Source organism: Euleptes europaea, chromosome 4 (genome assembly GCF_029931775.1).
Source record: "Euleptes europaea isolate rEulEur1 chromosome 4, rEulEur1.hap1, whole genome shotgun sequence".
Taxonomy (NCBI): Eukaryota; Metazoa; Chordata; class Lepidosauria; order Squamata; family Sphaerodactylidae; genus Euleptes; species Euleptes europaea.
Window position 1 is genome coordinate 79,982 of NC_079315.1, and position 26,584 is coordinate 106,565.

General features: G+C 48.7%; 1 protein-coding gene across 1 annotated transcript; it reads left to right on the forward strand.

Moving 5' to 3' along the window:
* The first annotated feature begins 1,535 nt into the window (after positions 1–1,535).
* TM9SF3 (transmembrane 9 superfamily member 3) lies at positions 1,536–26,584 on the forward strand. Its single transcript, XM_056847998.1, has 15 exons — positions 1,536–1,631; positions 7,705–7,900; positions 13,143–13,265; positions 15,723–15,883; positions 16,842–16,919; positions 17,711–17,842; positions 19,191–19,357; positions 20,531–20,625; positions 21,642–21,772; positions 23,087–23,226; positions 23,756–23,824; positions 23,943–24,089; positions 24,456–24,539; positions 24,694–24,770; positions 26,471–26,584. Exons 1-15 carry the CDS (start codon positions 1,536–1,538, stop codon positions 26,536–26,538), a joined length of 1,764 nt encoding a protein of 587 aa, XP_056703976.1. The 3' UTR covers positions 26,539–26,584.

Here is a 26,584-nt window from a genome sequence, read left to right on the forward strand (position 1 = left end):
CTGGCTTTAGATGTGTATGCTTTCTCTTTGTGTTTTGCCTTTCTGTTTGCTTTGGCCTCCACCGACCTTTTGCTGGAGGGATCACAGCGGCTGTGTGAAACCTCTGCAGAGCAAGCCCCACAACCAGAATCTGCAAGGCCATGGGTTTCTTCAGGACCCTGTTTGCTGTCTAGGAGCTTCTAGAAAGACGGCATAACACCGGGTTGAGTCTGGTTCCTTCACCGAGACGTAGAGTGATGCCTTTTCCTCCTTCACCCTTTTAAAACCCATTGGCCTGAGGGAGTTGACTGAAGCCATCTCGTGCCGGGAGCGCTGCAGAAGACGTCTGGGGAACGCGCTCCCAAATGTGCCCGGGCCTTCACCCTGCGGCAGCCCCAACCCTGAGCTGGGGTGACCACAGGCGACCCCAGCTCGTCTTTCAGGTGGGCCCTACCAGGGGTTTCCTCCCCACGACTGTTACCGGATCCCCCCGCCCAGACCTACCTAACAAAGAGAGCAATGCAGGGTTGGGAAGCCGCTCCGCCTTCCCAGACGCGCTTCCGATGGCTGCCGCGGCCGGTCAGGGTGGCCACTCGGCCGCAAAGGCTGGCGCCAGGGTGAAAACGGCCTGCCCCGCGCCCGCCCGCCCGCCCGCCCGCCCCCCACACAACCAGCCGGGCAAGAGGAGGCCCGCGGGCGGCTGCTCTGCAGCTGGGGGGGGGGTGGGGGGTGGGGGGGACCCCCTGAGACAAGCCAGCTAATCCGGGGGGGCCCCGTTCCTGGCTTCGGGTATCGTCCCCCCCGGGGGGGGCACCTCCCCTCCGCCCCGCCCTTTCCCTCTGGCGCTTAGTTGCTGGATGATTCCCTGGTCAGCGGCAGAGGAGCTGCGCGCCCCCCCCGGGCCCCCCTCCATCCCCCCGCGGGGCTGGGCGGGGCTGGGCTGTTGCCCTCGTCCCTGGGCTGGCAGGAACAGCAGAGCGGCCGCCTCCCTCGCCGGCTTCGTGTCGCCCCGGGGCCCCCAGAAGCCCCCTGCGACGGCAGGTCCTCAGAAGCCTGTGCAGGCCGAGACCCCCACCCGCACCCTCCCCGGGGGGGCTGGAGTTCTGGCGGAGTCTCGAGGCCCACCGCCTCCCGACCCCACAGGCCCCACGGCCACCCCCCCACCCCCCCTCCCGCCCGGGAGGGAGGGAGCGGCCTCTGGGAGGGGGGAATCGTACTCCGCGGAGACCCCACCCCCCACTGAAGCCCCAGGGCCTTCCTTTGGCCCCTAGCAGGGTCGGCAGCCCCCTCCGGCCCCCCCCGCAGCCTCCGCCCCGTGGACTGTCCGGCCCGAGGGCGGCCGCACAGCACCCCCCCTGCGCCCTGCGCCCTGGGCGGCGTTTGGGCGTCGCGGGCCGCCGTACAGGGGGAGCGGGGGGGGGCTCTTCCGGCGTGCGGCCGGATGACGTGGCGGGGACGGCGGAAGCGGCGGTCGGTCGGTCGGGCGCCTCCCTCCCTCCTTCCTTCCTCCCTCCCTCCCTCCTCGGCGGGCGGGCGGCGGCGGCGGCGACGGGGCGATGGCGCCGGCCGGGCTCGCGTGGCGCTGGTGGTGGGCGGCGGCGGCGGCGGCCTTGCTGGCGGGGGGCGGCCGGGCCGACGAGCACGACCACACGGTGAGGGGCCCGCCCGGGAGGGGAGGGGCAGGCAGGGGCCGGGTTAGGGCCTACAGGTTCGGGCGGGCCGCCCCCTCCCTGCCTCCCTGCCTCCCTGCCTCCCTGCCTGGGCCGCGCGGAAGCTGGGCTGGGGGGGGGGCGGCACCCTGGGCCAGTCATGAGCTTTCAGCCCCGGCCTGCCTCGCAGGGTGGTTGTGTGAGGGGGAAGGGCGGGCCGGGGGGCGATGACGGCACCCAAAACACAACACCCCCGCAGGAACCCTCCGCCTCCGCCGGGCCGCGCGCCGCCCTCGACCTGACGGCCACGACCACACGGAGCAGGCCCGACGGGAGGGGAGGGGAGGCGGGCGGCGGCGGCGGGGCTCGGCTGCCTGAGAGCCCCCGTGGTGGTGGTGGTGGTGGTGGTGGTCCTCCCTCCGTCCCTCTCTCTCTCTGCCGGAGAGCCGCTGCCGGCCTGAGGAGACAAGCCTGGCTCTGGAGGGCCGAGAGGGGGGGGGTCTGGTTCCTGTGTGTCGAAGCCTTGTGGGGGGGGGTGAGGCCCGTAGTAGTAGTAGTGGGGGGGGTTCCGGAGGCCCCTCCCCCCCGCTGCCCAGATGCAGGAGGAGTCTTGTGCCGCACTGAAGCCCCCCAGGCGGAGCTTTCTGCCGGCGCGCAACGGCGCGTGGGAACTCTTGCGTCGTGTGCCCTCAAGTGCCCTCAAGTGGCTTCCTTCCCACTCGTGGCGGCCCCACGAACCCACGAGGGTCCCTCCCTCCGGAAGCGTCCCGTCTTTGACAGCCTCGCTCAGGCCCTGCAGGCCGAAGGGCAGCGGCTTCCTTGATGGGACTCAGCCCATCCATCTCCAGTTGGTGAACTAGAGACCCGCTTCTGCACCGGGGGGGGGGGGGTTAGGCTGCCTTCCTCCTGCCTCCCCCCCCCCCCGCCCACAGAAGCTGGTGGTGGAGTAAATTCCGGTTGGACTTGGAGATGCTGCAGGGGCCCCCACCGTTTGTTTTTTGCTGCAGTGCAACAGCGGGTGCCCCCCTCCTCCCCCCCTTCTGGAAGTGCTGCCGTTCATACGGCAATAAAGCCACAACTAGACTTCCATGTGAAAAACGGTCACCCGTCCTAAGTCTCGGCATCCACGGAGTCGTGGAATGCTGCAAAAACTCCCACGGCAGCCCTGTGAAGAGAGGCCGGTCGTGCTTGTGCCCATGTGCTACAGAGGAAGGGGTGGAAGCGTAGCGGCCTGTCTAAGGCTTGCTTAGCGAATTCAGTGACGCCGAGGTCGGGGATCCAAGACTTTGACCACGTCTTTGCCACGATGCAGCTCAAAGGCAGCCCGGTGGGCTTAGGGTGAAGCTTAAGAGGGCGGCGGAAGAGCTGCACGGCTGAGTGTTTTCAATTCCTGGTGTGCTGCACATCAGTTGGCCGCATGCACGAACAGGAGCTTGGTCAGACTACTGGTCTGTCAACATTGTGATTATTCCCCCTGATTGGCTGTGGCGCTCTAGGGTCTTTGGTGGAAGGCTTGGACGTCGGCCACTTCCTGATCCTTTTAACTGGAGATGCTGGTGACTGGACCTGGGGCTTTGTGCACACAAAGCAAATGCTCTGTCACTGAGGCCTAAACACACCCATACACCCAGGCCGAGTGGTTGAGTATCTGCACAGCCTCAGCTAGTTGTATGAGGCTTTGCAGAGTAATAAGCGCCAAAGAAAAGTACCTGCTCTGAGGAGCTGTCCATGTAAATGTCCACTGAAGAAAGTCAGCAGGGAGGGGAAAAAAGATAAGTAAGAGGGCAAGGGCAAGTGGAGATGAATAGATGTTTACAAGTGCTTGACCTTTGTTTCTGTTGGGGTTAAGAGTTTGGATTGCAGAGGCAAGAAGCCAAAAGCACTTCAGGATCCATCATGGAACATGAATGTCCAGGTGGCGTCTGTAGCCCGTAGTTCCTTTCACCAACTTTGGGTGGTGGGACCTTCCTGTCGCTGACCTGATTATTTTTTCTACCTCTCAAGTGGCAAAAAATAAGGTAGCGTAGGGAACGGTAGTTTGCATACTTGGTTGTGTCTATTTGCCATTTTGCTTGTAGAAAACGAAGGTGTTTATATTTCTAACTTCCATAAATATGTAAAATAATACAGTTTCATATGCTTAATTAGTTAAATTGTGGAACTCCCGGCCCCAGGATGTGGTGATGGCTGCCAACTTGGAAGGCTTGAAGAGGGGAGTGGATATGTTTATGGAGGAGAAGGCTATCCATGGCTACTAGTCTAAAATGGATACCAGTCATGATGCATACCTATTATCTCCAGGATCAGAGGAGCATGCCGAATATATTAGGTGCTGTGAAACACAGGCAGGATGGTGCTGCTGCAGTCGTCTTGTCTGTGGGCTTCCTGGAGACACCTGGTTGGCCAATGTGTGTACAGACTGCTGGACTTGATGGGCCTGGGCCTGATCCAGCAGGGCTTTACTTATGTTCTTATGTTATAACTATTCATTATAAATAAATTTTATCTTAAAGCAGTGAACTACACTTATGTTTGATAAGGAAGAACTGCATACATTTTCACTGTCCCCAAAATTTCTACTGTTTTCTTAACAAAAACAAAAAACAACTGGGAGAGAAAAAAGAGGGTTTTCTGTGGCCTCAAAATTTCTAGAAATGTAACATTTCTATGGGGGCGACAGTAGGAAACAGGCAAAATCTGATTGACTGTATTCTTGTAATTAATTCCTGATGTCAATAATACCCTTGTGTGGGTGGCTGTGCCCCTCTTTATCGAAGCTTTGCGAGAGTCCTTGTCCAACACAGACTTAATTTAGGGTCAGGCCCCAGCTTCTCAGCAGCCGCCCTCCAGCGTGTTATGAGGCTGCAGGCAGGGCTGTGTCGCACGTGCAAATTTGTGTGCTTAAGGAAGCTCTTAAGTCCTCCCGACTGGCAGTTAAACACTATCTATCTTATCCTCTTTCGCTCCTAGCACCAGCAAAACCGATTTGGAGCTGCGTTCAGATTTAATTTGAAACCAGGTTCTATTCTAGCAAAAATTTCAAAGACACTGTTTTTCATTTTTTAAAATATTTTTTCTATCTACACTGACTGCAAATGACTTGGATTCTGATCCAGCTGTTCTTTCAAACTGTTTGAAGATAAACTTGGTGACTTGCAGAATCCCCACAGGCCATACTATTTTGCACAGCACGGACCCTCTGCCCCCCCCCCTCCCCAGAGTCTGCCAAGGCTGAAAGGATTGTTCTGCATAGCTCAAGTGCTTGGCTAGTCCATTTCGAATAGCACATGGGCCAGGCATGAAGCACTGGCTGATTGGCTTTGTGGGCTCTCCTGTGGCATCAGTGAAGATACAAAAACCCCTGGGGTGGGGTGGGGGCGAGGAAGGCAATTCTTGGGGGAGGAAGCTTTCGCACAATATACAATCAGATGTAGACTTCTATAGAATCAGAAGTAAACAGCCACCGAGCAGGAAGCAGCAGCTCCTTCCTGGTTTGTGAAGCACGGGAAGACGTTAGGAGAGCTGAGTTTCCTCTTCCAGGCTGTAATTGTGGAGCAGGCAAATGCAAGAGAGAACTTGCAATGCCGTTGGAGCAGCAGTTGGAATGACTAGCAAGAAGAGGGCCGGGTTTTCTTGTCTAAAAATGTAGATTAGGAGGGTGCTTCATGGGGGACCATGTATGGCAAACACAGTCAAGTTAAGAAATGCATGGGCTTTTTCCATTTGCCCAAAGTTTTTCCACTCAGACTGATCTAGGCTAGACGTCAGGATCCTGAGATACTAGTAGTGTTTAGGACATTTGCAATCCCTTCTATCTGATGAGAAGCATCAAAGATAATTTTGTCTTAGAAGGTTTGTTGATTAGATGTCAATCTCACGTAATTGTTTCACTTGCTAATTCTTGCATTTTGTGGCCCCTTGACCCTGTTGTTTGTTTTCAAATTTCCCACATTAAAAGACTGCCTAGATCCACTCCTCAGCTTCTGAAAAAATGAGCTGCAGTCCGCAGAAGTTTAAGTCGGAGCGATGTTTTATCAAGTCCTTAAGGGGCTGCTGGACTCTTGTTTTTTCACCAACAGACTGACCAGGGCCCTCTGGAATTACCACACTAGAACAGTTAGGGATAGAATTGTCAAGAAGGGACCATGTCCGGAAGAGAGGGATCCTTAGTGATGCTGAGGATGTGGTGTGATAAATAGTTAATACTTTGTATGCCCTGACCTGGATTGCTCAGTCTTGGAAGCCCTCGGATAGGAGACCACCAAGGAAGAAGTTCAGGGTTGCTACACAGAGGCAGGCAAGGGCAAACCACCTCTGAACATCTCTTGACTTGAAAACCCCCCTACGGGATCACCATAACTTGGCTGCGGCTTGGCCGTTAAAAAAGGGGGGGTATATCTGAATTTTAAAGTTGCACCAAAACGATGCAGCTATGTTAAATAAGAGGGAGTCCCTCAGGTAGGAGATGTGATAAACTGAAAGGGAGGACAAAGATTTGACTGACTTCAGGCTGTGCAGAGGCTGTAGAATGCCCCAGACAAGAAGTCCACACGCCATTTCAAAAGAATGCCTGTGTAATTAAATAGAAAGATAAGGTGGCTTCCTTTTTAATTTGGAGATCTTTCCCAATGATAATATTTTTGAATTGATACTAGACAATAAATGAATTAAATAAACATTTTGAATACCTCTTCACTCCTTCCAGTGGGTGGCAGGTTGATTTGTTTCAGAAAAGTAGTGTACACGGATACGTTTAAATCTCCAGTGTTACTTCTCAACATTCTTACTTCAGCAGTCTTCCTTTTCCGGTTTCCCTGGAAGTGTCCCATTTTGCCATTGGGCCTTGGAGGCCGCCTCGTGTGGCCTTCGTGTTAACCTGCCACGTCCTGAGTGTTTGAATCCATCCCAGAGTGGCCTTTTGGCAGCAGTTTTGTTATCGTCTTGATCTCTCCCAGGCATCTGTGCGTTAAGGGGTACAGTCATTTAAAGGTTGATGTACTGGAGGAAGATGACGACCTCCTCTGGGTTTCTTTCAAACTGAGTCAGCGGCACAAATCAGATGAGAAGCCCTCAAGTGCAGTTTGGTCCTCTGGAGCAGGGAGCAGGTGACCAAATGGCGAATGGCCCCTGCCTCTCTCCATCAGCCTGGTGGTCCTGCTGGCTGCATCAGCGCAGTCCATGGCTGTGTGCTTCTGGACTGTTGTGAAAGAGCGTATGCACCCAGCATCCAGAACTTCAAGGCCAGAGGATGAGGCAAGCTGAGTTAGCAGTCTGATTTGGAAGTGCCGTGCATTATTGCAATAGATGCTCATTCAGATGGCATGCCAATGGTAGCAGGAGAGGGGTGTGTGTGGAGGTGAACAGAGCTGGTGGAAGGCATCCATCCCCCCCTTCCCGGCTATTTGCAAGGCTGCTCTTCATTTGGGGATATGGTTTACTGTCAAAGTGATTGACAGCACAGGGGTTAAAATTACTAGCTGAAGAGCAGAGGAGGCGGGCGGGCTTTTTGCTTCTGAAGAGCAGAATGGGCCTTTGCTGGGGGGAGGGGGTTCAGTGCTCTTGGCTGCTCAGGGTAGAAGATAACCCGAAGACTTCCCAAGTCTGCTAGTATTCAACTTATCCTTAAGTTAAAGCCAACTGCTCTGTGCTTCTTGGGGGAAAGGGATGGGGAGACAGGGTATCACGAGAGCCAGTGTGGGGTAGCGGTTAAAGTGTCGGACTAGGACCTGGGAAGGCCAGGTTCAAATCCCCACCTGCGCCATAGAAGCTTGCCGGGTGACCTTGGGCCAGCCGTACACTCTCAGCCTTGACTTACCTCACAGGGTTGTTGTGAGGGTTAAAGGGAGGAGAGAAGAATGATGTGAGCTGCTGTGGGTCCCCACTGGGGAGAAAGGCGGGATATAAATAACTAACTAGGAAGGACAACCAGCCTGTGATTACTTTGCTCAGCCTGCCCTTTGCTACCCATGGCGAATAAGTGCAGTATAGAAAGGGGTCTTCTCATTACACATTTTCTCATGAGTACCTGTTTGGCTCTAATGCGTTCCTCATTCTTCTAACTATGCTTTCTTTTCAGTACCAAGACAAAGAAGAAGTTGTTCTGTGGATGAATACTGTGGGACCATACCACAATCGCCAAGAAACCTACAAATATTTTTCTCTCCCTTTTTGTGGAGGATCAAAAAAGAGCATAGATCATTACCATGAAACACTGGGAGAAGCTCTTCAAGGGGTTGAATTGGAGTTCAGCGGTTTGGACATTAAGTTCAAAGGTAAAAAACCAATCTGTTCTGCTTTTACTAGTGCTTACAGAAATTGTATGCCACCATCCCAGTCTTAAGCATATTAAGTCCATAGAGACATGTCTTTATTATCATATAGTTGTTACTAAATGTGTGCAGGGTCATAGAAGAGAATCCCTGCTTGTTAGCGATAATATTATAATATGAAGTCTCTCGTTTGAAACGGGTGCAGACCTGGTCATGGTTGAGGGCTCAGGAACAGAGGTTGCCTCCCGCCTTTCCTCCTCCCTTGTGTGAATTCTTCCCACCTGCCTTCATGAAGCTGCCTTATACCGAATCAGACCCTCGGTCCATCAAAGTCAGTATTGTCTACTCAGACCGGCAGCGGCTCTCCAGGGTCTCAGGCTGAGGTCTTTCACATCACCCACTTGCCTGGTCCCTCTAACTGGAGATGACAGGGATGGAACCTGGGACCTTCTGCATGCCAAGCAGGTGCTCTACCACTGAGCCACAGCCCCTTCACTAAGGCTCAAGTTTATATCAGCGCTAGTCTTAAGGATGGCCAGGGTGTGCTGTTAGCCAGCGTTGGAAATTGGCTGTCACACATTACCTGGGGAACTTACACAGGAGCAGCTGCATCTGGCACCCCATGTCCAACCCCTTATCATAGTAAAAATGGGGGGGTGTTATTGCAGGTGGGAGAATGGATGTGCTTTACTTCAAAGAAAGGCATACTTCAGAATCTCCGTTCTGCCTACAGTCTGTATGGGATGTGGACATTACAAAACGAGGGTGAATTTGTTTTCTTCTGGAGTGTCTTAGAGAGGGCCAAGGGCTGCTCAGCCTGTTGCCGCAGCGGGGACAGTGCAGGAGGGAGCCTGGTGGCACCAGGAAGACCAACCGTTTCTTTTAGCATCAGCTGCAGAGGGCCAGAGCTTGCCAGCAGAGCGTCTGGCTGTGGAGGCCATCGTGGCTGGAACCAGCTAAATTTTTCATGAATTGGTCCTATAGCTTGTAAAGATGCGTTATAAACTTTTGTCCTTAGTTTTACTACTAAAATTGTTGGTAGTTTTTATTTCCACCTTTGCTTTATATCTGAAAAAAATCCCATGAGAAATAAAAAGTATTAAATTATACCCTAACAGCAGCTTTCAAGTAGTTTTGCCTTCAAGGAGCACTTTGCCTCCCTGCACATTGCTGAGCATTCTGGGGCATGCTGTGGTGCATATTTCCTGTTCAGCAGCGGCCTTGGCCGAGCTTTCAGGACCTCATTGCTGCTGGCCTGTGTGAATGGACAGTATGGCCTTAAATTAATTCATTTAGAAAATGTATACCACCTATCCAGAAACCCGCTTGCTCAAGGTGGCTTAAAACTAATAAAACAGAACCATTAAAACATGGGCATTCAAAAACAGCACCATTAAAACAAGACAGGGTATAACAGCAGCATAAAAGACACTCTGAGCAGCCTAGAATGGTGTAGATAAAATAATCCTCAAGCCAGAAACAGACCGTGAAAAGTTTAAAAAGTAAAACTGCTTAGTTAAAAGCCTGGGTAAAAAAGGAATAGCTGAGGTCTAGAAGAAAGTAAGGGAGGAGCCAGGCGAGTCTCTTGGGGGAGGGCATTCCAGAGGCAAGGGCTTTGAAATGTATTCATGCTCTGTTATCCTTGCTCTGATTCCATCCTGGTTGGATCACTGCAATGCACGCCACATGAGGCTGCTGATGGACAATTTGGAAACGTCAACTGGTCCCAGAGGGTGGCAGCTACCCTGCTTTTAGGGAACATACCTTGCTAGTTTTGGAAGCTCTACACTGGCTGTCAGCTGGCATCTGAGCCAAATTCCCAGTGGTCATGCTGACCTGAAAGCCCTGAATGACCTCAGACCTGAGTACCTGAAGGCCGAGCAGCTCCTGCCCCCTGAAGACAGACGTGGCCGTTTCAGTTGTGGCGCCTGTTCTGTAGAACGCCTTCCCTCCTGCGGCTCACCTGGGGCCAAGTGCACACTTTTCTGTTCTCGCAAGCACTTTAGATCCACTATGGTTGATTTTTAAACGCCATACATTTTTATTATGCCCTTGTTTTACCTAGGTTGTTAATGCTGACTTTAGTTGATGTGTTTTATTGTTCAGAGGGTTTTTGTTTGTTTGTTTGTTTTTCCTTTTTTTCTTTTTTTTTGAGGTCTTGTTTTTAGGGGTTAATGTTTAAGATTTTAATTGGCAACTGTAACCAATCCCTTGTGAGCTGAGTTGGTTATAGTTGGGTAGAGGAGGGAGATAGAGCTCTTTTAAATAAAGCACCCAGCCTTCCAGTGTAGCTGCAGGGGGAGAGCCGTGGTGGGTGGGTGGGCGGTCCTTCAGAGGGGCCCCTGTCCTCCATGAGCGAGCTTTTCATTCAGGGATACCTGATAAGCTTCTGAGGAATCCAGTGTTCCCCTCGAACAGGGTTTTTAAAACACCACCTGAGTTGAATTATTTTGTTTTTTAAAATCAGTATCTGAAGGTTTGCGCAACCGGAGCCTTCTGAGAAGAACAAATAGCCTCTCCTTGGTTTGCCTTTGTTCTGGCCTTCCAGCTTCTTGGGGCTAAAGTCACTAGAAAATTTGGCACATAACATTTCTCCTGACTGAAGGCGCCACCCCAAGCTTGCCTTCTGTGTTGTAAAGAGAGGTGAGCTCAGTGGCAGGCAGGGCATCCTCCGGAGCAGACCGCTTGGAAAGCATCCATTTAAAAAGCCTGATGAAAACATGGGGCTCCAAAAGCTCTTCCTCTGGGCCATGTTTAGTCGTGCCTAATTCTTCCCTTAATGAGGAATGTCGCTTATGGACGGGTAATTGCATCCAGCTCAGCACGTTTCCTTAGGGTGAAGGTCCCGTTCTGTCCTCCAGGGCCGAATGGAGAGGCTCAGCGTGCCGACCTGCAGGGGGGGGGGGCGGGCTTCCTCTTCCCCTCGCCCCTCCTCCCCCTGCTCCCTGGCAGTGTTGAGCCCCCATTTCTGAAGGAAGGGGGAGGAGAGCAGAAGGCCAGTGTGGGATACAACTTCCTCCCTGTCTGACCAGGCAGCTCCGGCCACCCACCACTCCTGGCATCGGAGCCCTGGCCCACAACCTCAGACACTCTGCTTTGGGTGGGCACAAGAATCCTGCAGTGCTGCGGGCCCCCAGGGGGAGGAGCAAAGGGCACAGAGTCTGACCCTTTGCTGCACTGGCAACTTGGTTGTAAGCTCTGACCCCTGCCTTCCTCTGCCAGTGGAATCCCCTCTGATGAAGCATTTTTTCACGGTTCTGAGGTATTTGCATCACGATTTAAACACAGTCCTACAGGGCCGGATTTAGGTTTGATGAGGCCCTACGCTATTGAAGGTAATGGGGCCCTTGATATGTCCGGCTGTCCTTTGTCAACAACAAATTGTCGCTGTTTTTTGTGTTGAATATATGCTATATGGTAATTTATGGACCTAATAGGTATCTAAAGCCATTTGTACATAACAAAACACTGTTGCTGTATGTAAGTTTTATTTTATTTGTTTTTTATCTTATATTTTGGAAATGTACATCCAGGTTTTTTTTTCCTTTAAATTTTTTGGGGGCCCCCAAGAGAGTGGGGCCCTAAGCTATAGCTTGTTTAGCTTATACGTAAATTCGGCACTGTAGTCCTATCTTAACTGTGCATTTCTTTACTCTTGCACTCTTTCCCCAAGCTTCTGAACAATTCACTTAAGAAAACAAAGGTTGTCTTACGACAACAAATTACAACGGTCAGCCATGAAAAACTTGTGGCAGCTGCAACGTTGATAAGTTAGCCAGTCTTACTTGTTTGATTCCCTTAGTGACAAAGATTCTTATGCCTTTGTTCTTGCCTCTTCACCCTCCCTGTGTCTTCACTGGGGGATGCCCCTTCTCCTTCTGCCAAGAGCCCTTGGGGCTCAATTCCTGATCCCCAGCTGTCTTGTCTACACCTGCTGTCGTAGAGACCTCAACCAATCCAGTATACCCATGACATCCGGCTGCACCTTTCTGTCTGCCTCTGCCCACAAGTCTTCATACATCTTGTCTTTTGACTCTGCCTGTCCTACCCAGACAGAACTGCTTCCCTTCATCAGAAGCCTGCCTCTCCTCAGCTGCTCTTAATGTATCCGCATGAAACCTTGGCTGGATTTTTGACTGGGTAGGAGCACCGAAAGGGAAGAATTAATCAGTTGACAAGTCATTTTGCTTTTTACCATTCAGCACTGTTAAAATTTGCGTCTTGCCTTCTGTTCCCACAGTTAAAAGTAGAGCATACTCTGGTTATCTTCTGCCTTGGCTGCCATAATCATCTTCTCTGTGGCATTGCTGTATTTCAACCCTCTCGCCTTGCCTTGAAACTTTGCTGCCAAAATCCATCCTTTTCTCCTGTTAGGTAGACCGTATGACACCCCTCCATAAATTCATATCCTGCTCTTTCTTAAAGCTCACTGCAGATTGCAGTAGAAGTTAGTTTCATTGAAACTAGCTGCATTATCTCTTAATCCGGCCGTACCTTTTCTGCGCAAACAGCAATACAGCTCTTGGCAAGCAAATTGGCTTCCCACCGTCTCCATCCAGCCATCTTTCAAGCTCCCCACAGCCATGCTGCCTTGTTTTTCTGCCCTTATTTATTGCTCTCTATTGGTCTGTGACATTTCCTTCTATCTGGATCCTCCCTTGACCCCTGGAAGTCTTTCTCCCCTCTTCGGAGCATCCTTACTGTCCCAGGCTACAAAAATGGTGCAAGGGGGTGTGACAATGGCCCGTCCTGGGTGACCCCTGCTAGTCAGAGTAGACAATACTGACAATGATGGGCAAAGGGTCGGATGAGGCAGCTTCGCAAGGAGAGGTGGAGCAGAGAGGCTGCATTCACTCTTCTTGGTGCCGGGGAATGCTTTCCCCTGGATTTTCTTCTTCCATATTTCTGTCTTTTTTTAATCTAACTGATCAAATGCAGTGGTTCTGCCTGAGGATGAGGGTTTGTGCAGCTGTACTGATAGGGAGGCGCGTTGTTGTGGCTGTTTAAAATCAAAAACAAAGTGGGTCAAAATGAAGTGTGCCCTGAGCATTCGAGGCCCATCCGTGGTTTTCTGAAGCTCTGTCAGTGGAAACGGGGCCACATAGAAAGACCAGTAGGCCTTAGACTGAGACAGGCAAGGGCAGTATTTGGCTGTTGGGTCAACCTTACTACAGTGATGGTGGGGATCAACAGCTATACCTTGTTCCATGAATATCCTGTTAACACACTGTGTTACTTTCCACAGATGACGTAATGCAGACAACCTACTGTGAAAGAGAGTTGGATAAACCAACAAGAGATGCATTTGTATATGCCATCAAAAATCACTACTGGTATCAGATGTACATAGATGACTTGCCAATATGGGGTAAGAAATGCTTTGCTTTTTATACCCAGCTTTTCTCTACCTTTAAGGAGTCCCAAAGATCCCCGTGGCGCAGAGTGGTAAGCTGCAGTACTGCAGTCAAAAGCTCTGCTCACGACCTGAGTTCGATCCCGATGGAAGTCGGTTTCAGGTAGCCGGCTCAAGGTTGACTCAGCCTTCCATCCATCCGAGGTCGGTGAAATGAGTACCCAGCTTGCTGGGGGTAAAGGGAAGATGACTGGGGAAGGCACTAGCAAACCACCCCGCAAAACAAAGTCTGCCTAGGAAATGTCGGGATGTGACGTCACCCCATGGGTCAGGAATGACCCAGTGCTTGCACAAGGGGACCTTTACCTTTTAAGGAGTCCCCAAGCGGCTGACAATCGCCTTCCCTTCCCCTCCCCACAACAGATACCCTGTGAGGTAGGTGGGGCTGAGAGAATTTGGAGAGAACTGTGACTGGCCCAAGGTCACCTATCAGGCTTCATGTGGAGGAGTGGGGAATTCCCAATGTATAATGTATATTCCTAATATAATATATTCCCAATGTATAATGTAAATATGAAACAAAAGAAGACAAATCACATCGGTATACCTAATTTTAAATTGAAGGATTATAAAAACCAAACTAAGAGGGTCTTATTGACAAGAGATTCTAATAGATAAATGGGCACAGTTAAGGCATCTAAAACAATTGTTTTATGCAAAGCATTCAAAAATTTGTTTAAAGAAATAAAGAATGACTGAATATTTTATAGCCCTCTTCATTTATTCATACAAATTATAGCTTTCATAATAAAAAGATTAACTTTTCCTCATGTATGTAAAAACACGATTAAATAATTTTTATATGCCTTATTGTATAAATTATGGAAGTTAAAACTGCTTTAAAAGTAATCTAAAATATGCAGCAAAAGGTTTCAACAAAATCTTTAAAAATCCCAGCAGGTGTTAGGATCAAGGTTTGGATAAACAAAAGTTTGGCGGACTTGACATCAGATGGAGGGGTAGGGCCATTGCACAGATGCGGTAGGGCAAATAACATGCGCATGAAATAGCTAGGAGAGGTTGTCCAGAGACAGGAATCATTGCTATGCTGGTAACTGGCCCTTCTTCGCCATCGGAGCCAGTGACTGTAGTGGTTGGCATGTTGGACTAGGAGCAGGGGAAAAGTTAAAATTCCCGTTCTGCTAATGAAATTCTCTGAGCGACCTGGGACCAGTTGGTGTCTCTGAGCCTGATTTACCACACAGGATTGTTGTGAGGATAAAAAATGGAGGAGAGGAAGGACTATGTACCCCACCCTGAACTCTGTGGGAGAAGGGTAGTGTAGGAATGAATGGATAGACAGATCCAAGTGAAGCGTTAAGATCCTTGAATGGTTGTCTGGAATCAGTAATGGTCTGGGATGAGAGATGAGGCTGGTAGGAGGCCAAGGGCATACTTGTTGGTTTCTGTTTTCGGGTTATTTGGGTTTGGATAGGATTGGGTAGGATAGGATTGGGTTCTGGTAGGTACAAATTTAAAAAAGCATCCTTCCACTTAACCTGTGCCTGGTGGCTTTTCTTTACTGAACTTTGAATTTTCATTTCCTTCTGTAGAGGGTTAGTAATCTGCAGGTAGCCTATTTATGCATTAACTGACAAGTTATTATTTATGTAGATTATTTATAGGCTGCACTTTCCATATGGCAGTTTACGAAATTAAACTATACATCAATACAGATTTGGTACCAGTGAAAGAATGTAAACCACAATAAAACAGCAGTTTAAAGGCAGGAGATAGTTCAGTATAGCAGATTAAATTATTATAAAACCCCACTGTGTTAACAAAGGAAATACCACTGGGCTGGTAAAGGAAGATCCTTATACTGAACATGATGCCTGTGTGAGCAGAGAAGCTTTTACTGGGCACCGGAAATATGCAGTCTGCCCCCATCAAGTCCTGCTCATTCATTTGCACTATCTGACGTTTCCACATAGTTTCCCAAAGGCCCTCATATGCCTCACATTGACCTATATCTGATTAGAGCGTGGCTTTACCACTGCCAGATTTCACTGCTCCAGAAGTGGCTGCAACTGGCAAACTGACCAAAGGCACAGGGCACCGGAGGCTAAAGCAGTGGCTTGGTAAAGCCGTAGAAACTCAGGAGGAGGCATCGAAAGAGGTTTCCCGGTCGTCAGAAGAAGAATGCTCTGGTGCCCTGAACAGCTCCTTGCCCTTCCTCCCTTTAGTAGAAATGAAAGAGCTCTTTGCAGGTGTTCTATTTTTGTGCAGAAGTCGAGTTACTTCAGGGCAGACTTCTGCATGCATGTTTGAAACACAAGGTATGCCTGCAATTCTATTCTCGCATTGGCTGGGGACGTCGCTGGTCACCTGGGTGACAGGGCTTATTTTATCGTACACTAGGTTGGGTGTGTTAACCGAAAGTCACAAAAACATTATTCTACCTCCCCACAGGTATTGTTGGAGAAGCAGATGAAAACGGAGAAGATTACTATCTCTGGACCTACAAAAAACTTGAAATAGGTTATAATGGAAATAGAATTGTGGATGTGAATCTGACGAGTGAAGGAAAAGTTAAACTGGTTCCTAACACCAAAATCCAGATGTCTTATTCTGTAAGTGATTTAAATTTGTATGTAACTTTAAGTTGCTTTGGCAAAAGCGGGCATAAATGGGCAGCTTCTTCAATGGATTGAAGTTAGTTTAATTCTGCCCTTAGCACGGTGTTCCTTACAAATTATCTGCTGGCTCTGCCCAAGTCCAGAAGCACGGAAAGGTAGGGGTGCTGGCTAGAGGAGCAAAGAAATAAAATCTGCATTTGGCCGTCGTCTGCTTCAGAGCAGCAGATGGAGAGTTCCGTGTCTCCTCCTTGCAGTGCGCTTGGAGCATTGTTTTCTCCGTTTGTAATCAATTTTGTTGAGTTGCATTGTTTCACACTTTTATTGCATTGGGTTTGATTTTTTTAATTGAGTCTCAATAAAGAAGGTGGACTATAAATAAAGTAAATGAATTCCTACTTAGGATTTGCGAGACTTGATTGTGCGAGGGCTGTACAGAACCAAAAAAAGTCACGTCTGGCTTTTCTGATCGTGGTGTTAACAGTCACTGGGCGAGTGGCACCTGGCAGAATTTACAAAGAATTTATTTTGCCTTACGCGGTTGGTGCCTTCTTGACCACTTTTTTCCTAAGGCAGTGATGAAGATGATCAAGGCAGCTCTGCTTGTGGCCCCCCCCCCCGGTGTTTGCTGGCCACGGGCCAGTTGCCTGTGGCCTCTCAGCGTTCCATGGCAGGCAGTCGAGCGAGAGGTTCAGTGGTAGGCAAACAGGCACATGTTCTCTTCCGGCTGGTCATGATGTTTTATAAGCCTGGGGCCAATGTCAAGAGAAAGGAGGCAACCCTGGTTCTGCATGATGCATGTAGAATTAGTCTTATGGGGGGGGGGCGTTATATTTTAGACTGTTTCATTTCTTTGTCAGTTGGAAGTAATGACCTTAGAGTGGGCCCCTGGAGATTTGCAACTGGATATTCTCAATTTTTCAAGTATAATTATCTTTCTCTCTCTGTTCTCTAGGTGAAATGGAAAAAATCAGATGTGAAGTTTGAAGACAGATTTGACAAGTACCTGGATCCGTCTTTCTTTCAACACAGGGTACCTTTTCTTAATTTAGTTGTATTTAAAGTTTATAGACATTACTGTTGATAATGACTAATAACTAATAATTAATAAACTAATAACTAATTCCACCGCTGGTTAAAATCTGAAGACGAGCCTATCACTGATTTTTGGATACTCCGTGTCCAGGCTTTAACCAGAGTGAATTGAGAAGAGCTACAGAAGGATCTGTCCAAACTGTGAGTGGGCCACAGTGTGGCCTGTGAAGCTCAGGGTTGCTAAGTGGAAGGTGATGCACCTTTGAACAAAAAAATTCTAACTTTAAATATGTGCTGGTGAGTTCTATGCTGGCTGAGACCAAGATCTTGGGATTCTGCTGGCCGTGTCTTGGGAAGGACGTTGCAGCAGCGTAGGGGGAAAGCCAAGAGGAGAGGAGGCTCCGGAGGAAGCGGAGGCCGTGGAGGAAGCGGTGGAGGTGAGAGGACACCATTGGCTTGACACTGCGTATGAGCAGCATGAGGTGACCTGTGGCCATGTGGCTGATCAGTCCCTGGGGGGTGGGCACAGCAGCATCACAAGCCGTGCAGCGGATGCTCCCTGGGTCCAGGCAGTTTAAAGGAAGCAGCAACCCAGCAATGACTTCACAACACAACTGACATTTGTTTGCTCTGGATTTTAAAATTTGGCTCCAAAGGGGTGATTCATTCATGACAGTAGAACCCCCGGGGGGCTATTTGGCCTGCTGCTTGCTACGTTTGGCTGCTTGTTCTGTTGCCTGAGGGGAAAGCAAACACGTTAACAAGTCCAGCGGCCGTTTTTCATTGCAGATCCACTGGTTTTCCATCTTCAATTCCTTCATGATGGTCATCTTCCTGGTGGGGTTGGTGTCTATGATTTTAATGAGGACCTTGAGGAAAGATTACGCTCGCTACAGCAAAGAAGAAGAAATGGACGATATGGTGAGGAGAATCTCATTAGCTAACTGTAAAGTGTTTATGGATCTCTACAACACCCCCTTCATTCACGTGTCAGTAAGACTTTTCTGGCCAACTGGCAGAACAGATTAGCTGTCACTCTTGTGTGTCGAAGCATTGTGTGTGGAAACTCTGGTGCCGAAGGCCGGCTGTTCTGGTTGTGGGCCCGACTCCTTCCTGCTCAGTCCCATGTTTCCCTGGCCTCAGCTTGGCTAGTGTGGCAGGGGCCTAAGTTTTCCTTTCCTTCTGTGGGGTGTGGCCACCCCCAGCCTGCTCAGTATGCAGTCCCAACAGAGGAGGTGTTGGTTGTGTGGCACAGGGAGCTCCCCCTCTGTCGTGGGATGTCCCCTGTGCCTCCTGCCTGGGAAAGCCCCGGGGCATAATTGAGACGGGCAGGGCCAGCCTGTCTGTTAGAAGAGGCGTTTGCTGTCATGTTCCTTGTTCTGGAGCAAGGAGCTCTGAAGCTTTCAGCCCCAGAGAAGAACAGGGATGTGCGCTTAATCTAGCAGGCAGCTTAAAAATTTGTGCGCCCGATAAAAACAAAGCAATCTTTCAAAATGCATTTTTGCCTGGAAGGAGGGGAGGCAGTCTTGCAGCAAGCCCATGGTTCTCTGGTTGGAGACTGAGACCAGCCTGTGCTTCCCCCTTACCTCTGAAGGCCAGAGTGACAGGGAGGGAGGGAGAAGCAAGCTCCTTCCGGCTCTTTATGTTCTGACCAGTGGCTTGGGCCAGGCAATCTTCCTTGCTGCTATGGGAGGGGCTGTGGTTCAGTGGTAGAGCATCTGTTTTCCGTGCAGAAGATCCCCGGTTCAGTTCCTGGCATCTCTGGTTAACAAGGATCAGATAGTAGGTGATGTGAAAGACCTCTGCCTGAGACCCTGGTGAGCCGCTGCCAGTCTGACAATATTGACCTTGATGGACCAAGGGTCTGATTCCGTAGAAGGCCGCTTCATGTGTTTACGTGTATGTATGTTTGCTGGGAGCACGAGGTTGCCATCTCTCCCAAGTCCTTGGTTCTCTCATCAGTAGAAGGGCAGAAGCGCGAGTATAAAGCTCTAATCTAGGACCTTTCTAGACACGTGCTGATGAACTCCCAGTGGTGTGTCTATCCGGTTTGGTTAGAACTGCTAAATACAAGGATTGTGGCTGGAAAATGAACACACTGACAGGCCCAACTTTGGCCAATGAGAGTTCGGCATTCTCTTGAGTCTTGGGAGCTGTGTGGCTGGATTCAGGCCAGTGTTCTGCTTGGGGAAGCCTTAAACCGGCTTGACGGCATTCTCGTTTCCTCCTTTGGGGCGGCTGTTGACTTTAAACCATTTTGTTTGTGCAGGACAGAGATTTGGGTGATGAATATGGTTGGAAGCAAGTCCACGGAGACGTGTTCAGACCCTCCAGTCACCCTTTAATATTTTCATCACTTATCGGGTCTGGCTGCCAAATCTTTGCAGTTTCCTTCATCGTGATCATTGTGGCGATGCTGGAGGATTTGTACACAGAGTGAGTAGTGCTCTGCACCTTTGTCTTCTTTTAAAGGGCAATGCCTGGTGAACCAACTTACATGCATTTGAAACTGAGTTTTCAAACATGGCTGTTATTGAGGCACCAAATAACACACACAGAGAGAGAGACGTACATAGCAGTGTCAAAAGTGTCCTCTGACTTACAGTATGGAGTGGGGCTCTAGTTATTTTCCACATTTGCACGTTAAAGCACAGGCCAAAAGTTCTTGCTAATGAAATTTGGTGATGGAGGGCATTGTATGTTTGGCTTGCATCTAATTTGTTTGTAACCTTGGAGACTTTCCAGCTTCAGCATGGGCAGTAGATGGCCTGTAAGACAGTTTCTTTCTTGTGTATGTACCTAAAGCACAATATTTTCAGTGCCCTCCTAAGCAAAGTTACACCCTTCTAAGTCCACAGAAATCAGTGAGCTTAGAAGGGTGTGACTCTGCTGGGGCGGGGGTGGTGGTGGTTGCTGTTTCTACATGGAGCCCAAGGACATTAAGCCCAGCAGTGACAAGTAGTAAGAATTGCCTCCAAGTGATCAAGCACTGATCCATTACAAAACTTGATGCTTCTTTCACATCCCAGTCGGAAGGTGTGGGGCGTGTTCCAGAGAAAAGTGTCAGGATGCAGAGATCCGATGCAAAATGTCATCAGCTTGGTTAGAGTAGGGGAGAAATGTGGAGAATCAACATCTGCAGTGAGATAAGGCTCCTATGTCCCTCTTCAGCCCTGGGGCGGGGGGAGTGTCCATTGTTCTGAATTTGTGAATGAACTCAAGCTCAGCAATCTCACATTGTAATCTTCCCTTGAAGCTTCTCTCTTTGAGGACTGCCACTCTTAGGTCAGCCATGGGATGTCCTGGAAGATTTAAAAAGTTGTTTAATTGGTCTGTTAGTCAGAGGCCTTCATTTCCACGTTTTAGTGTAGTTTAATGCTCCTTATTCCCAGTAATGTTTAATTACACCAGTTAGTTGTCATGTTCTAGTACTAGTGACATCTGATTTGGGAAGCAGTTCTTCTCAATCAGGGATGCCACATCGTCCCCTTTTCAGCAGGTTGTTCTTATCTAAAACTGAGCTGTTTTTCTCTTGATAGCTGCTTGTTGTTTAGCTCTTAATAGTAGGCCGTCATCTGTGTAGCCAAATCTACGTGTCTTTCATTTTAGGAGAGGATCAATGCTAAGTACCGCTATTTTTGTTTATGCTGCAACATCCCCAGTGAATGGCTACTTTGGAGGAAGTCTCTATGCCAGACAAGGAGGTAACCAGTGTTGTTGTTTTTTTGGCGTTTTTAAAAAATTATGTTTATTACTGCAACTCGTGTAGCTGCATCGTATTAAAGGTAACTTGGGGAGGAGTTTCGTCTTGCTTCCCAGTACAGCTGTTGACTTTTGTGGATTATCTGCACCAGTAAACATTTCCTGGGGTGTTTAAGATAACTTTGTGCCAAAGCAAATATCTGTTTGTTACACGCATCCTTGAATATGTTTCAGAACTAATGAACATCAATATAATGTTGCCAACAGTATTTCCACTAGAGGGTAAGCAGGCGTGGGTGTGGGTGGAAGTCTCATAAAGCATTGCTTGTAGCGTCGGTTGCCACATGTGTGTTTCTAATAAAATGGCAGTAGTGGCTAGACAAGGGGGGAGCTATGAGAAATGGCGGGGGAGGGGTCATCTTGTTCCCCAGCCCCATCTCTCTCTGCTGCTGCCCACTTCAGCTTGCCTCCCCGCCCCACAACCTTGCCAGCTCCAACTTCTGCCCATGTATTATGACCCCTCTGCCAGCCCCTGCTTTGGCTTCCCTCCCCACCCCCCAACTGTGGTCATTAGAAGGTGAGGGACGGAGCAACACGCCCGCCTGGGACCCTCAGTTTTGATGCTGCAAGGAAAAGTGGCTCACAGGTCCCGCCTTCATTTCGAGCCTCGGTTAGCCTTCTGTCTGAGTTTGCTGAACCGACAGCTGAGCTTGCTGTAGCAGTACCCATGTTAATGCCCACAAGGCACTTTTCTAATGGACTTAATAATAGCAGTAGGCGCTCTTACCTTTCTGGCTTGTTTATTTTCATCCCCCAGTCCTCTGGTTCCACTGCTGCAGCCATACTGCTTGCAGGCGTCAGGCAGGGTCCCTGGCTTCAGTTTGCCGGGGCTCTTGTGGCTTCTCAATAATCCCACCCAACCTGTGCTTTTTTTTTTTTTTTTTTTTGTGAGATGAGATGGGAACGGTGCTGACGGGAGTTCAGCGTCTCAAATGAATTGGAATGTTTCTGCCTGCAGGAAGGCGGTGGATAAAGCAGATGTTCATTGGGGCGTTCCTGATTCCTGCCATGGTGTGCGGCACGGCCTTCTTCATTAACTTCATCGCCATCTATTACCACGCATCCCGGGCGATCCCCTTTGGGACAATGGTGAGTAGTTTCACAGCCTAGCAGGTTTTAACTGTTAAATCACAAAGACCAGTACAGTTTTCCATCAGCAGTCTAACAAGCTGGTAGGAGCTTGCTTGCAAATGTTTTTTCTTTAAATTTGTTTCTTTCAAAAAGCTGCTGAGGAGGCAGCATTACCCTTATGTAGGTGTAGGTCACCCTTGCACCGGCTAAGTGGGTATGGATGCTTGCACAAGGGCACTTACTCCGGCGTAGGGCTGCCACATGGCAACATGAGGCTTGGGCACTGGTGCTGGCTCCCCAACAGTGTTTTTCTGGCACAAATTCTTGCGCTGGTGTCCGGGGGTGGGGTGTTCCTGGGGGTGGAGGGGAATGCCTCTTTTTGCAGATGTTGAGTTATGCCAGCAAAAAGGTGGTGTAGCTCCATGAAACTCTATGGGAGAGTTTCACAGGGCTTGGTGGGAAATCTATTTTTATTCCCCACTGTGCTGCTGCAACCCGGTCAGGAGGTGGCATGGCAACACCGTCCCCGGGTGCCTCGTAACCACCACCACCCCTTCAGGATTGCTCTGCCTGCCTGATGATATAAACTAAGATGCAGGGAAACCAAATCATCCTTCATTTAATGGGAGTTGCATCGTCTTTCAAGAAATCCAAACTTGTAAGGACTCCCACATAAATTTCCAAAATAAAATATTAATTTTATGAATATATCTACAAGGTGTATGAAAAAGAATTGCTCGTAATATATATATAATTTTAATTGGATCAAGTTAACTGCAAAAACAGGAAAGTTATGTTTAGTAGTCTGTTGAGGGAATTGAGTTCTAAATGTAACTTTCTGATATGGTCAAGGTGAATTTTTTTAAATAGATAGATTTGAGTTCAGTAGCACCCTAAAGACCTATGAGATTTGTGGGATATAAGTTTTAAAGAGGCTTGACTCTCAAAAGTTGACACCCCTAAAATCTTGTTGGTCTCTCAGGTGCTCCTGGACTTGAATCTAGAGCTGTTCCACTGTAAACCAGCAAGGGCTTCACCCTCTGAAGCTTTTTTTTTTTAACATGGGTTATGCTATTTTCATAATTTAGCTGTGATAAACTGCAAGAGAACGGACAGCTTAGTTATTTAATTACTTCTAAAACAAAGTTTGGGAAATTTTCAGATCGCTTTATGAGTTTTGTTTTATTTCCCCTGGAGTACATTTTGCTGTTTTCTCGCTGTGGTATGCCTAAATTGCTAGCAAGGACATGGAAAGTATCATCTAATGAATGTCTCTGCTTAATTCTGGATGCATTTTATATCGTCTCTCCTTCTGTGGCTGTGAGTTTACAGGTGGCCGTGTGTTGCATCTGCTTCTTCGTTATTCTTCCCTTGAACCTCGTCGGCACCATCCTTGGTCGGAATCTTTCTGGTCAGCCCAACTTCCCTTGTCGAGTCAATGCCGTTCCTCGTCCGATCCCAGAGAAAAAATGGTAACGTTTCACTGTCGTTTCTTTACCTTCTTGCATCTGGTAGAATAGGCTTGTGACCCATGTAACCGCTTTTTCATATGCCAGAGAGCGCTGGCTTTCTGCTGCGACAAATTATTAAGGGTACTTCCGGGTGTCGTGCATTGTTAGTAGCAAGGAACAGGTGGAAAAGAGGAACATCAGTTCTTGCCAAGGTAGCGCTTCCCTCATGCTTTGGGGCAAGCAGTACTTGCCTCCTTCAGTGGGTGGATTTGCCATGGATTGGTGCTCGATTCCTGAGTGCTGATTGCCTGCAGAACCCTTCTCCTCTGGAGTTCATCTTTGACAAAAACCTTCTGCTGGCTGAATTCCAAAGAAACTATCTGGATCCCCACAGTCTTCAGCTCTCTGAGGTGTTCAGAAACCTTTTAGAACTTGCTGCAAACATCTTCAATCAGCAATGATCTACCCTTTGATTTCACTACATAACAGAAGAACTCTACAGTGAAGTCCCTGGCTCCATTCATTTCTGTCCATTCTCTTTGTTTTTCAGGTTTATGGAACCAGCTGTTATTGTTTGCCTAGGTGGAATTCTCCCATTTGGATCCATTTTCATTGAAATGTGAGTCTTTTTTGCCAAAAAATAAGCAAACTTTACCAGTAATCTTAGATGATGCTTATCAGCATGGTCTAATTAAAGACGTATATAAAATATAACATAATAAAATCTTTTTCTTTAGGTATTTTATCTTCACGTCCTTCTGGGCTTACAAAATCTATTACGTCTATGGCTTCATGATGTTAGTGTTGGTCATCCTCTGCATCGTGACTGTTTGTGTGACAATCGTGTGTACGTACTTCCTACTAAATGCAGAGGACTATAGGTGGTAAGTGTGTGTGTTTTGCTTGTTTTTTTTAAAAGGGCAAGCTTAATCAGCAAGAAAGGCTAGGTAAAAATGTTGCCCTATTTAAGTGAAGCGTCTCCCAATGTTAGATGTATTTTTTAAAAAGATCTTGCCCTTTTAGGTATGAAAGGGACAGAACTGGAAAAAATGAATTGCGTGAAACCAGATCAATAGGCGGGCACCTTAAAAATGGTGCAAATAAAATAAAATTTCATTGAAGGCAGTAGATATACACATTTTAATGACATTTGAAGTGATTCTTATTTTGGGGTGGGGATACTGCATTGTTTGCCAAACTGTTTTATGCCTAATTGGGAGATTTTGGTTTCTTGTTTTTTTTTCCTTCAGGCAATGGACAAGTTTTCTGTCTGCTGCTTCAACTGCAATCTATGTTTACATGTATTCCTTTTATTACTACTTTTTCAAGACAAAGTAAGTAGCCTTTGACATTGGTGTGTTCCAATTTTAGATAATGAAATTTTCATTCTGAAAAACCTTCTAATTATTGGCTCCCAAATTATCTTGAGAAACAGTAAAAACCTGATGTGTCTGATGAGGGTGTTTTCTTTTCTTTCTCTCTCCCCAGAATGTATGGCTTGTTTCAGACGTCATTTTACTTTGGTTACATGGCAGTATTTAGCACAGCCTTGGGAATAATGTGTGGTAAGTTTAGAATGTATTCCGACTCTCAGGCCATATCTTTGTTCATGTCTGTGCTTTACTGGATTTCTGAATTCCATGGAGAAGCAGAAGTCTGTAGATTTTTAGCATTGTCCCCCACATAGGAATGTGCCAAAATGAGTGAATGAATGGGTATAATTGGTAGGTTCTCATGACATAGTTCGTGTGGGAAACAGCTCCCTCCCGCTGAAATTTGTGTCCCCATCCCAAGACTCCTTTGGTTGTAAAAAAGGTCACGTGCTTTAGCTCATAATGTCTAGGGGGTTTAAATAGCTCTTCATATCCCCTGAGAGCCCCCCGAATCCCAGCCCTGCAAGCCAGGCCAGTCTTTTAAGAGTTGCGCACTCCTGCCTTGTCTGAGTGTGCCCCACCCCCGGCAGGGGAATTGGGGGCCCTTGCTGGCACCTTTGCAGTTGGCCCAGCCAGGCTGCTGTTGTAAGGAAGCGTGGTCCCACCAGCCAGCTGGGTGGCACAGGAAGGGGCTCTGGGTGTCACAGGGCCCTACACCCCTGCCCAGTTACAGGGCTGTCTGAAGGGCCAACGTGAGACCCCCCCCTCTTGGACCACACAGGTCGCCAAGCTTTGTTCTGACTAAGAACATCCCTTTTCTTGAACACCCCCCTCCCCCCAGGAGAAGAAAAAGGACAGGCATCATTTACCGGCATTTTCCCCCTGTGAATTTCCCTCCTCAGCTCATTTCTGTCTTCAAACTCAGTGGGCTACCACAGCCAGTAAAACAGTTTTTCATGTCATATAGATTCCTCCATATATCCCCGGAGCGTAACTTGGCTCAGGGCAGGTTCAGGGGTTGGGTTTTGTTTTGTCTATTGGGCTTGGGGCCCACTAGGCACCTAGACAGGATGCTTCAGGGACATGTTTTCAGACACTTCTGAGAAGCTGCGGCCTCCATGCTGACGGTGTGTGAAGTTGAAGCCCCGCCTTCTGAAAAGCAGTGCGAAGGCTCACTTCACGCTGAACAGAACCCGTGCCGAGCACGGTAAGTCCAACATGGCCAGTGCATAGGGTTGTCAAGTGCCAGGTGGTGGCGGGCAAACCCCCGCCAATCCACCTGGCCACCCACTGACCAGCTGAGGGTCGGCGAGCAATCTGTGTAGGCAGGGACAGGTCACTTCCGGTTCACATCCGGAAGTGCTGCATTGCAAAAGGCCGGTTTCCACTCAAACTCCCCGTTTGAGTGGTAAAGGCCTGTTGCGATGCGTCACTTCCAGGTGTAAAACGCATCACAAGGGGCCATTTGAGTGGAAAACGGCCCCTTGTGATACGTTTTACACCTGGAAGTGCCGCATTGCAACAGGCCTTTACCACTCAAACTGGGAGTTTGAGTGGAAACCGGCCCTTTGCAATGCAGCACTTCCGGGAGCGCACGACCCCCGCCCCCCAACTCCACTCCAAAAACCTCCCGCCGAAGAAGAAGAGGGACCTGGTAAGCCTACCAGTGCAGCTCCTAAACTGCCCTTAGGAATCAATAAGTTGGGTAGATAATTTCCTTTTTGCGGCCCAGCTTGCAAAAAGTTAGCATGAACTTTTAAAATACTAAATCTGATGATGCATGTATTTACTGAGTCCATTAGTACTTTTGTTCCCAGAAAACTGTGCATAGGATTGTGACTGTTGGTATAGTTCATTGACTCTTAACCTGACATTTTGTCTTGCTTTTTCAGGAGCTATTGGTTATATGGGAACAAGTGCCTTTGTTCGAAAAATCTACACTAATGTGAAAATTGATTAAGAAACCTGAACTCTGGAACAGTCAACATTTTGGGGGTGGGGTGGGG